At 38.7% G+C, this 12722-nt stretch overlaps 1 protein-coding gene across 15 annotated transcripts in view; it reads right to left on the reverse strand.

Annotated features, from left to right (window-relative positions):
- MAST2 (microtubule associated serine/threonine kinase 2) overlaps nucleotides 1–12722 on the reverse strand; it is a 213411-nt gene that overhangs the window by 137998 nt on the left and 62691 nt on the right. The window contains exon 1 of one of the 15 annotated variants that reach the window (XM_061451369.1): nucleotides 8435–12115. The exons of 13 other annotated variants lie outside the window; for them this stretch is intronic. In XM_061451369.1, coding sequence (XP_061307353.1) covers nucleotides 8435–8473 — 39 coding nt within the window. In that variant the 5' untranslated portion in view covers nucleotides 8474–12115. Of the gene's footprint in view, nucleotides 1–8434; nucleotides 12116–12722 lie in introns of those variants that run through there. One more of the 15 variants, XM_061451373.1, reaches the window with a different exon arrangement.

Consider the following 12722-nt stretch of genomic DNA (forward strand, 5'->3'; position numbering starts at 1 on the left):
TGGTGAGGCACTGGAATGGGTTGCCCAGGGAGGTTGTGAATGCTCCATCCCTGGCAGTGTTCAAGGCCAGGTTGGGCAGAGCCCTGGGTGATATGGTTTAGTGTGAGGTGTCCCTGCCCATGGCAGGGGGCTTGGAACTAGATGATCTTAAGGTCCTTTCCAACCCTAACTGTTCTATGATTCTAAAATTCAAGAACAACCAACTTTCAAAAGCCTATCTTGTCCTGTTCCCAAATATGGTAAAATCACGTATCCTCTTCAACTCCCATGAATACTAATACCTTGGGTAAAGCAATTTAATACAAAATAAAGGCAGAACAACTGCTAAATCGTATGGGAAATACTGCTACATATTTACAACTGACTTTAAATGTCTCTTGACATTTTTGAGAGCCTTTTCTAGGTGTTATCAAAATACTGCAACTCATAATGTACTTTTGACACTTATCTGACTCGTGGCCAAATAAGAATATAGTCAAATAAGAATAAGAAATATTCTGAATGCCAAGATACTTTACATTTATCCCTTGAAAATATGAGAGGACTACTGCCCCCAGTCAATACCGATGGCTTTTTAAAACTAGATTTTCATTTTACGTGTTTTAATTAGGTTTCCTTTTACAAAATTCACTACCTTTCAATGCATTACAGAAACTGAAGAGGCAACCATAATCAGCAGAACTGACAGGAAAATAGAAAGTGCTCCAACCAATTTCAACTTCTAGGCTGATGACATAAGCCTGGAAGCAAAATACATGCTGCCTCACTGCAGGACATTTCTTCTCATTAAAGAGGTAAGTGGGTCTGTGCAAGCAGTGAAGACTATTAAAGATAAGCAGATTAAACACTAGTCTTGCAGCATGGTAGCAGCACATTACATTGCTAGGCTGGAGAAGTAGGTTTCCTTTTAAGATCTGGGATTTCCAGCATTAAGCAAGTACAAAATGAAGCGTTATTAACACAAGTGAAACACCCCAAGCGGCTAATGGTGAGGAAAAAAAGAAACAAAAGCCACTCTGTACACAGCAACCCCCATAACTATCAGCAGAAGCAAAACCTGTTCATCATGTCCTCCTGGCAACGAGCAAGTTTATCAAGCAGACCCTTTCAAGCCAATGGGGGGGGGGGGGGGGGAGATATTACTGTTCATGTTTGGGAAGCCCTTTGTCCAGCATCTAGTGAGACTCGGATGCACATACACACAACCATTCATCCATGCAGTCTCGTGCTAACAAACCTTCCTTCCTGAAGCAGCAGAGCTAATCATTGGCATTTTTATCATTTCTCACAGGCTGAAAATAAAAAGTTTAGCTCGGCTACACAAGCTTTCACAAAGTCCTTACTGACAAACTGAAAGCACTTACTTAAGCATAACTATAGTAAATTATCAGACCAATTTAACAATACCCCAAAGACACAGCCAAATGCTGTCTTTTCTGCATGAGCAAACCATTTAACCTTTTCTCCTTGTCCATATTCCAAGGACTTCTTATTCTGACAGGGATTCACATCTTTCCCTTGGTATTTTTTCTAATGTGTTCAAAGTGAATGCCAGAAGCATATGTTCCCTCCACCCAGTTCCATTTCCCATTCCATTGCAAAGTGGACCGCAAACACCAATCATAAATTAAAGCTGCATGAAAGCCCACCTGCCACACAGCCACCAAAACTCAATGATGTTCCGTATCTCTCTGAGCATGAATCTTCAATCCTACAATGAGATGTAGTATACTCATACACATCATAATAATCCATTTTCCTATAATATATGGCATCCAAGAACAAGATCATAATGGACTCGTACAAAACTTCACAATTTGTTTCCACAGACTGAATTTAGCCAAAACAAGGTTTTTAGGACCCATCTAGTTAATGAACTCGAGCAATTATTCATCTGCAGTCGGTGTTCAATCTTCATTCTCCTCACTCAAGTCCCTTCAGAGACTCCACCTGAGCCAAAGACAGCTCACACTGTTCAGCTAATTTGGACACCCACCAACCAACCTGTGTATAACAGCAAGTTCATTTGGCCTTCACCACTGTGCTAACACTAACACAGATCCCTCTCCTTCTGTCAGCTGCTAATTTTCACAGAAGCTGAAGAATCCAGACTATCTTATCAACATCTTCTCCAGTCCAAATTTTAATTTCAGGTGTCAAAAATTTACTGTGAGAACAGGAACCAAACCTGAGTAGAAAATCTTGGGTTTTTTCAAAGTTAGCCTGAAAATACAACTTTTTAAACTAATATTTTTGAAAGAAAACCAGCATGCAGTATCCAGTATCCCAAGATAAATCTACAATTTCAGTACATGCATAAATCATTATCTTCTTGTACCACCACCTCTTCTTGAGGTGTCAACGTAACTGGTGACCGCCTAAATCATTACTGCTGGAAGCCCTTCAGCAGGCATCTGAGCTGTGGATTTGGTTGTGTTCCTGGTAAGTCTGTAAGCAGCATAAAATAAGCCTTTTTAATGCAAAGAATCTAAATTAGAAAGAAAGTGTCATTATGTTCCATGGGGGATTTGTTTTCTCTTTTGGAGTTTTGAATTCCTCAAGTAACTATAATGACAGGTCTAACTACAGGAAAATGCCTTATATTATTCCAGACTTCAAACGTGAAACTTTACACCCAAGTTCTAACATTATCTTCCAGATATAATTTCCATAACTCAGAGAAATATCTACGTTTCTCTAAGCATCATTTCAATAATATTGCTTCCTTTCTAAAGAACATTTTAAGTTTGAGCTATCAAATCAGACCTGTCAGCTTTGCTTTGATATAAACATAACACTGTCATTCCTCTGTGTCTTAAGAACAGAGCAAAGTCCTTACTCCATGTACACATGTGAACACTACAGGTATTTACAGGAAGCCAGCATATGCACCAGTGTTTCATTTAAGAGAAATATTACCCAATTTGTACTATTACTCAAAGATTTTAGAAGAATACTATTTAAAACAAATCCAAAGTTTGAGGAAAAATGCTCAAACTTTTTAATCTCAATTTTTGAGGGTTTTTTCTCCTTTGTTTCTTTTAAACACATCACAGGTATCCCAAAAGGATATAAATCTCCAGTATAGAAGAGGAACCAATCCCCTTAAAAACCAGAACATCCTCCTTCATTTTCAGCATACTTCCCATTGTCTCCCATCAAGCCTCAAGCACAAAGACAATTACATAGTCCAGACCAAACCCCAAACCAAGACAGCCAACATCCCTGGGCAGACCAAGTTTTGCCTGTGGAACCCTGAAGTGAGGATCTGGAAGGAGACTAAAGGTGAGTGCAGAGTAACTGAAAGTTATCAGATAGTTTGCACAGCTCAGCACAGCACTACAAGACAAGTATGTCAAGAAAAACGCACCACACTTCATAGGTGTAAAGATGAGAGGAATCTCTATCATTTCAAAAAGCCACTCAAAGTCCAATTTCTTCCAAAGGCTGTAAAAACAAAGCTAGATTTCCCCTGGGAGTAGGTGCCAGTATTTCCCATAGCAGGATACCTTGTAGCAGTTCCAAAAACTCAAATCCAATAGACTCGTAATATCTGAGGATTTTCACGTGTGTATGTACGCATGCATTTCCCTGCTAAATTTGAAGTTAACCTTTCTCTTAATCTAAAAATTACATATTAATCTTGCAGTTAATGCATATTTGAAAAGTTTTTAAAAAGCAGAACATGAAAAATATCTAATGGGATCACACTCACAGTTTTCCCTCCCTGTAAATAGTTTATTTTCCCTTATAGAACACAATTTCTACTTCTAACTTTTTACAGAAGTACTGCAAAAAGCAACATTTTTACTGCCTGCTGCATTAGATCTTGGAACCAGTTCTGTATCCACCAAAAAATAGCTTTGGTGATTATGAAAGACATTGTTAAGGAAACAGAATAGAAGGGCATATAGATTTTCAGGGTCTTTAATTTAAGTCCAAAACCTTAAAGAAGGTTTAAAGTGTATGGAAAATTGAACACTACATTAAGCCTTCTCTTGTTACATATATTGAAGCTTAGAGTTTCTGTAACCACTAATTCCCTGATTCCCTCTCCTTATAAAACAAAAAGGAGCTCAGTCCTTTGAGTGAAATAAATAAGCTCAAAACCAAGTTCACCAAACATTCTGAGATTATATTCTGCATGCCCTATTCCCCCACACACACAGCCCAGGAGGAAAATTTAAGATTTATCTTTATAATTAAGGAATTGTTCCACTGAGGGTTTTATACTTTATATAAGATATAGAGATTTTAGCCAAACATGCTGTGCAGTAGAAAACACTGGCCAAGAGAAACACATTCAAGTACTGTGATGCAGTTTGTGTTTCACACCTGCACTGAAACCAGCAGAAAAATGGTCCAACAAAGTAAATTAGCTAGTTGAACTCAGCCTGATTTTCAGCAGAAAACAAAAGGGGGCTTGCACTCTATAGAAGATGTGGATGCAGAAAACCGTGGTGATAACGTACAACCACATCTGAATATTGCTCAAGTACCTCAAATGCAGAATTTAAGCTCTATGACAAGTATCTTAAACTTGGAATATCACACTCTCCGTTACTTTTCTCACTTGCACTTACTCATAAGGATTTGGGGGACAGAAATGCCTTGCATGTAGGAGAAAAGTAAGAGCATACATCCACAGCAGCTACTGCAATGTACAAAAAAATAAAAATCATAGATTTCTGGTACAAGATGTTGTTCAAAATACAAGCTCATCTTCACAGAGACTCTACTGGGTACCACCACTTTTCATCTGTACAAAATTACCAGCAACGACAAATGGTACATGTGTATAGGGAACAATAACAAACCTAGGTAGCCTCATAAAATCTGTGGCTAATGTCACGATGTATTTCACATCACAGCAAGTAACTACAAGAACACAGATCTCTGTCCAATACAGCAGAAGCAGCTCCACCACCACCACCTGCATTAGCACTTGTCCCTAGGCAGTAACTTATGTCAATGGTCCAAGTTCATTACCTAAAATGAAAGCCTAGAAATTAAAAGAATATTCCATTATCAGAAGCACTTTCCCAGCCTTCTGTCAATAATACTGCACTGCAACCTCAGCCTCTGACAGAGCTGTGTGTATGTAAGTTTCAGCCTTAATAATATATGTATATTTATACAAGCACCAAAAAGCTGATTTTCCCCTCCTAGACCTTCATTTCCACATATTTCACTATTACATGTTGGCAGACCAAATTTGTAACATCAAACGGGATGCAACAAAACTGGACTGAACAAATGAGGGAGGCGATACAGACAGGCCACATGCCAATATATTGACTTTGCCTGTAGAAACAACTCCTGCTCCTTTAGGTTATCTACTTACACCACTACATGGCTATTTACTGCAGGAATGGCAGCAGAGGAGAATTCCCAGAGGAGGGAGAAAGCATCACAGTAGTGATATCAAGTATAGTTCAGGTAATGGAGTCAACAGGAAGCACAAGGAAAACATAGGCATGCATTTGTTAAAGAACAAGAGGTGGTTAAGGCAAATGGTTTACCTAAACGGGCAAAAAGAACAGGTTTTGAAAAGAGTAAGCCACCAGCAAGAGATGAGCACAAGGAAGCCTGAGAGTCATGAAACCCAGGTCTTTGAACAGGTGACCACTGAAAATAGGAAAGGAATAGACCAACCTTCAAAACAGGCAGAGAAAGCAAAGTAAAAGAAACTTCAGGAAGGTTAGAGCAAAAGGTGAAAGAAAGATTTCTGCGGATATGAACAAAGTAGGGAGACTGGAAAAGCACCTGGAAATTCAGATTGCTGCCTTATAGACTGTGCTCTCCACAGGGACACGAGAAAGGAAAACAAAAAAATACATTTCCCTTTGTTAGTAAGCAGAAGTAACACACGAAAGGAAAGAGGTGTGTTCATAAGGCGTGTTCACAGTCTTTATACTGAGAACCCAGTTAAACGAAGCAAGAGGGAGAAAGGCAGAAGAGAAGGAAGAATGAAACATCACCACAAAATAAAAAGGATTCTACTATATAAGATGTCAAATGAGCAGGATATGAAAACAAAGAAGGACAAAACCCCTAAAACATGTAAGTCTTGGCAAAGCAATATCAGTGCAAATCTGAATCAACTATGTCAAAAACAGCCAAAAAATATCAGAGGTTATCAAAGTAAAGAAGAAACACTGTGGAGGAAAAATAAATAAAACCAATAAAGCTGACAGAATCAATTTGTTCATCTGAATCAATCTTTAGGAGTCATTTTGTAAATATTAAATAGAACTAATAGGTTGTGAAAAGTGTTCTTCTATAGCAAGATATAAAGGAAACAACATTTTCACAGGGTGAATGATTAAGAACCAGAAGAGGTGCCAAGAAAGGCTGAAAACCTCCATGCCTAGAAATACTCAAAACAAGCCCGGACAAGACCTTCGGTAACCTGATCTAACGTTGGAATTAGTGCTGCTTTGAGTGGAGAGATTGGATTAGAAGACCTAATTTAAGCTGTGATGCTCATTTTAAAAAGTCATCAGCATCCAGTTTGAACCAGGAAAGTAGTTTTTTTTTTCCCATCAGTTGCTTCCAAACTATTATCATCAGCTCCCAGAGAAAATAAGGAAGTAAAACATATTGCCTTGGCAGTGCCAACATGAACCAACAGCTTTTTAATTTTTCCTGATTGTTATCTGTAAAACAGTCACTTTCCTCAGACACAGCATCTTCTAAAATAAATCTACTGCAAGAACAGAAAAAAAGCCCAGCATTAAATTCCTTTTCGACTTGCACATCTGCCTTACTTCCTGATGTCCTTTTAGCACGTTTTCTTAGTTCCTGAAGCATTTTCTATGTAGGCATTACTTACACCTATATATATGCATGTGTATTTATACATACCTACCCAAATGCATACAGACACACCACCACATATAGACAGTAAATACTCAAGACTACTAAAATTATCAAAGCCTACCACACTACACAGTTAAACCAGGAAAATGCATTCTCACTCCCAGCATGTCTTCAGCTGACACTAGGAGACATTTGGGCTCCTTCAACCTCCCTTCCTTTTCCAACACTGCCCTGAAGCATCACTATGAAAACCACTCCCCTTCACGTCAAAGAGATACAACATCCCAGAGAAATTCTGGGCTCAGGAAAGCTCTAAACAATCAGTATATAGGGCTTGAAAAATTCTGATTATCTGTGGCCAGAAACAGATTTCTTGGTTATAAAGTTCCAACTAATATATAGTTAAATATATTAAAAATAAGTATCAGTTTATCCAAAAGCAATCTTACTTATATACTGTGTACCTATATAGTCAGTTATACAAAAATTAAATAGGCTAATTTTACGATGAGCAAATACACTATCATAACACAGTCACCACTGTATCCGCAGCACAATGTGTCAAGCTATTTCAGTTATATCAATAAGATGGCACAAAGAAAAAAAAAATCAAAATTTACACAAAATATAAAAAGGTGAGACACAGAACATATTCAGAGAATGCAACAATTGCTCTGCAATTGCCTTAAAGCATCAGTAAGGTATGAATGGTAGTATGCTAAAACGGTACATTTGTTTTCCTCAAAGGAAGTTAAATTAACCATGCCTGTCCTATTGTTTAATAGGCGAGGTTCATGGTCTATAAACAATTACTTATGCTAGCAAGTATGTAATAGGCTATATCCCATTACAATGCAAAAGAAAAAAAGGAATATGATGCTTTCAAGCAAAAAATCTATTTCATGCCCAGCTCACACAAGATTCTGGAGCTCACTCACTTCCAGCTGGTTTACTCCATAAGAATCAGTTCAGTCATCATACACGACTGACACTAACACAGATTACAACTGTTGTAATACTACTGCAATTGAATAAAGCTTCCACAGCACCACTACAAAAATAAAACCTCACCAGTATGTTAAAGTTCAAAACAAATTGCAGAAGTATTTATTTCAGCTTAATAGGTGGTGAAAATGTCATTTGCGTTGCAGCACTGCATTCTGTGCATTTGAAGTAATAAAGCAGCATAGTTCTAAAATAACTGAGAATATTCACTCTGCTTTGACATTTGATTTCTAAATAATGCTCAACTAAAATGGCCACTCTAAGGCAAGTCTGGGAAGTCACCTAACAGATTTTTAGGAGTCTCTGGTAAAGCGAAGTTTCAAAAATAAGGTAAGCCTCCTAGTTCAGACTTCACTTCTTTCCATAAGAATATTCACAAGACTACTGGATATGCACCAAACAAATAACAAACTGGGGTTTACTACTTTATACAAAATCCTTTTTTTAATTAATAAGACACCGGTGAAAACAGAAAAGTTCAGATTCTAGCACCACTGCCAAGTACTCAGTCAACCTGATTTACTTCAAAGACTGGCAGCAATTCTATGAGACCGTCGACACTGCAAACAGGAAGGGGGGAAAAAAGGGATCCTGAAGTTGCACTTACCTGCAGCCCTCTTCTTCGAAGAATACTTGAATCATCCATATGTCGACTCTGCGGATCACAAATCCCTGCTAAAGCTCGCTCGCTTCTGGCTTTGCTCTCGAACTGTTAAAGAAGTCCATTATTTTCAAACTTTTCTCTCCCTCCCACCCCCTCTCCGTCCACTTGCTAAAAATAGGACGTGGTCGTTCACTTGCCTGTCATGAAGAGCTGCAGCCACGGTCTCTGACTATCTGTACACAATTTTGCCTGCCTCCTTTGTGGCAGATTTAGCAGGTCACATTGGGAAAAATCTGTTCGACTTTGCTAAATCTTTCCAAGGTTGGATGTCTCACTCCCCTCATACACAAAACAGTCTAGAAAAATATAATAATCCATGACTCCGTGTAAGGCCGAAGAGTGGCATTTAATTCAGATCCCACACAAGCATATTTTTTGCTTTATTTCAATTTACTTGAGCTGTTATAAGGGATCGGTAAACTACAACAGCTGCCTTCATTTACTGTTTATAACAAGCTCACAAAATCCAGGTCACATTTCCTTTAAAAAACACACGGTCACACTGAACTAAAAAAAATCAATTCTGTGGACACACAGGATACAGCACTAAAATACAGAAAAAACTCCCTATGGAAAAGACAGTTTATTTCCCCAAATTTTTAAAGATTCCTTCACTCCTTTGTATGCCCAAGAGCCTGTCAAATTCTTCAGCTACTGTCACACATTCTTTGTTTCTGCTATCTCTGAGGTATGCTGGTCCCCTTCTCATATGCAGCAGACATGGCACATTCTTCAGCTCGTTGCTGAGATCTTGCGACTCTTACATGCTGAAGGGTCTGGAGCACATGTTGCAAGTTCTGAATATTTAAGAATTCATCCATCTATTCATCACTGACAGAGCTGTCTTAAGCCCTTCCCTCACCATCAGCCATAGCAAAAAGGCAAAAAAAGAAAGCAAAAGCACAGTTCAGCTGAGGCTTTTTCAGGCTGTCCTGCAGTTTCTGTTTTCCAGCTACCCTCAAACAGAACACCCCAGCGAGATCAAAAAAGGCTTTGCCCCTTTATGCATGTTAAGCCAATCCCATTTTAAAATATGAGCATACAGCCTGTGCTGAAACATAAACAATGCTAATGCTTCTAGCTATACCAAACACCATTTCACCAAACCCAAAAATCTAGGTGTGTTCATCCCAGTATTACTTCAACTACTGAGCATGTCAAGGAGCCTTTGTCCTACACATGCCCTTTCTGTATCAGAACGGAAAGAAGGAAATATCACAAATATAATGCACAACCTACTGCCGCAATGACCTTCATCTTTTTAGCAGAAAGCTAAAGCAACAGATTTCATCTCCTGATAAAAGCATAGGAAGCGCCTGTAACTTCGGAATACATATACTGTATTTAGAAAGAACCTAACCTCAGCTTCTGCAAGATTTCACAAGAGCTATAAAAGAAATCAAACTTCATCGAGAGCTGTGTTTATGAGGGGATTTCAGCCAGACATCCTGAAGTGTGCAAATGCAACAACAACGAGAGCCCAGACCATAGGCTGCCTACCACAGCTCGATGAAGTGTTCCTGTTCCCACAGTTATGACAGCTGCAAACCAAAAAGAGTCTCAATGCAAGCACACAGGTTGAGGGTGCTTAAAGGAATAGATATTTACATGGAAATCTTTAGCTGATCTTCATGCTAAGTGACCGAGTCACATGAGCTAAACACATCACTGTAAAGTCAGCTGAAAGCAGATACAACTCAATCCCATTCACCAGGCTTTTTCTGATCCTCTGCGGAGCGAGTGTGGTCTTTTATTGTGAGTAGCTAATAAATCCTCATCTTGCCGATACCTCCTTCCATCTGCCGTTTTAAACAACTGAATGCTGAATTAGGTCTGCAGAGTCTTTGTGAGCTCCCCAAGAGGGCAAGCAGCCGCACAGAGGCTGAGCAGGCAGCTCATTTGCATGGAGTATACTGTACCATATAAAAAGCAGCGCGCTAGTAAAAACAACTCAATGAACCACTCGATTTTAAAGGAACAGCATCTTCTTTCGCAAATAGACCTGGACAGCATTAAACCGTGCACAAACTCCGCATGAGAACTTAGTATGTCACAAGGGAGACAGCAACATTAAAATACAGGTAAAGCTCTCTTTAAAAGCAGACTGAGACATAACATGATCATGTTCCTCTACTGTGATACTATTTATGATGGATTTCAGTACTGCTTCCTGTATTTTACCATCAAATAAGCTTCCACAGACAAATATGCCAAAGACTATAACTTTGCTTATCAGACATTAGTGTCAAAGAAATGCTTTTACTTAAAAAAAAAATCCTACAGAAACAACACACTGGCATGCATACTCAGATATATCACATGCATTCTGCAGTTTATTTTAGTCTATAAGAGATTTTAGGAATATTTACATTAGACCATGCACTAGCTGGATCATTGATCACCCTCTTCTGACTAAGGCCACCAGCATTAAACAACATACGCTGTGGGAGGAATCAAGGAATCTTAGCAATTATGCAATCCCATTCGCATTTTCCTCCTAAAACAGCCACTAAATGAAAATGTTTAAGCCTGACAACAATCGTATACACCCCACTTATTTCTATAACATAAGTGAAAACATTCTCATTAGCACATATACAGCTAATCCTTCCTGGATTATTTACCTTATTACTCAGACACTGCCAATTCTCAAAACGTCTTCACAAGTGACTTATAATTGATTGAGGCTGGCACGAGACTCAAAATACCATGAGAATCATCTGTTCTCTTCCAAATTTCAAGCTTTCTTGGGGAGAATGCTTTCAAATTGGCTGCCTGCCACACTTCCCCAGTTTCTGGGGTAAAGAAGCCAATCAGGGCTGCTGCAAAAAGGCAGGCATGGTTTTTCCTCTAGCTTCCCTCTCCCTTTCCCTTCCTCTGAGCAAACAATCCTTATTTAAATGTCAGATAAAAAAACACCACCAAAAAGATCCTGAAAGTGGTGAGCAGCTTTTCTCCCTTCCCATTTAACTGTTAACGCTCACCCACTCTCCCTTCTTCTTCCTTCTACAGAAATCTGCCACAGAAAAGCAATGATGAAAGAGGGTGGAAGAGAATACCTAGCACCAAACTGAACGAAGCTAAGGAGAAATGGGATTTAAAAGCAACTCTCTGACATGGAAATTTTTTCTTACAAAATATTACCTTTAGAAATTTATCTGTCATTTCATCAAGAGATTACGCCATCTGTAGACATTCGTTTTAATATCCTAAAAGGTCTGCAGGTTAAGTCTCCAGTGAAAGATGAGAATGTATTTGTATAAGACATTTCACTAAGATATATTACTGAAAGATATTAAAGAAACTGAATTACAGGAAATAGAATTTTACCATTTATATAAAAACCTAATCAGAGAACAAATTTCTCCGTTTTCAAATGCAGGCAGCATTTTACAAAGGGCCTAATAAAGTATCTGTTTAGCAGAAGAAAAAAATCAAAATAAGCAGGCCATATAATATTTGAATCTTTTAAGAATTAAAGCATCTACCTTAGCACTCAACTTCACTAAAAAAAGTAAAATAAAGAGGAAGGGGGATAAAAAAGGGGAAGATCAAAGTTTGCTCACCAATAACTTCAGTAAGCTCAAACTCAATTTTTGTTCCTCCATCAAATTAACAAAACTGGAAAAATCCTGGGTTTCTCCTCTGCAGCAATATGAAATGAGAAACGGTAGTGTGGTATTGGGATCATTTGGACATAATCCAAGCCATTCCTGTTTGTCTGCAGCTCTCTCTCTGAAAAAGCTATTCAATCTTGATTTGAAGACACCAAGAAATGGAAAAGACGTAAACTTCCAGTAGATACGTTCCTGCAATGGTTAGTCTGGTAAGAAGGGAAGGATAGCTCGCCAGCTTGCCAATACTGGGATGGATTAAATGAGGCTAAGAGCAATTTCCAAAGAAACAAAAGGAAGTACTGCTGTACACAATAGTCACGTTGGGCTATTTCTTTCTGTAAAAGGCTGGGGGTGGGAGGAGGGTGGGGAAATCATGAACACAGCTAAAAGCCTTTGGACAAATTCATTGAAGAATCTGCCAAGAACTCTTATAAGAGGAAAATACACTGAAGACGATCCAGAGTCAGAAACAGCTGCAAGTGTTCTGGGAAGAGACCCTGCCTTAGACACCTGCTATCAGCTGCTAGCAGAGATAAGCTAATGGGCTCATCCAGTATAATCATTCTGTTTTTATTTAGGTAGAAAGTACGAAGGTAATGCTCACTGAAGACAAC

This window comes from Pezoporus flaviventris, unplaced genomic scaffold (genome assembly GCF_033815535.1).
Source record: "Pezoporus flaviventris isolate CSIRO_AGI_PZ_B2104156 unplaced genomic scaffold, CSIRO_AGI_Pfla_v1 ptg000013l, whole genome shotgun sequence".
In the NCBI taxonomy this organism is placed as follows: domain Eukaryota; kingdom Metazoa; phylum Chordata; class Aves; order Psittaciformes; family Psittacidae; genus Pezoporus; species Pezoporus flaviventris.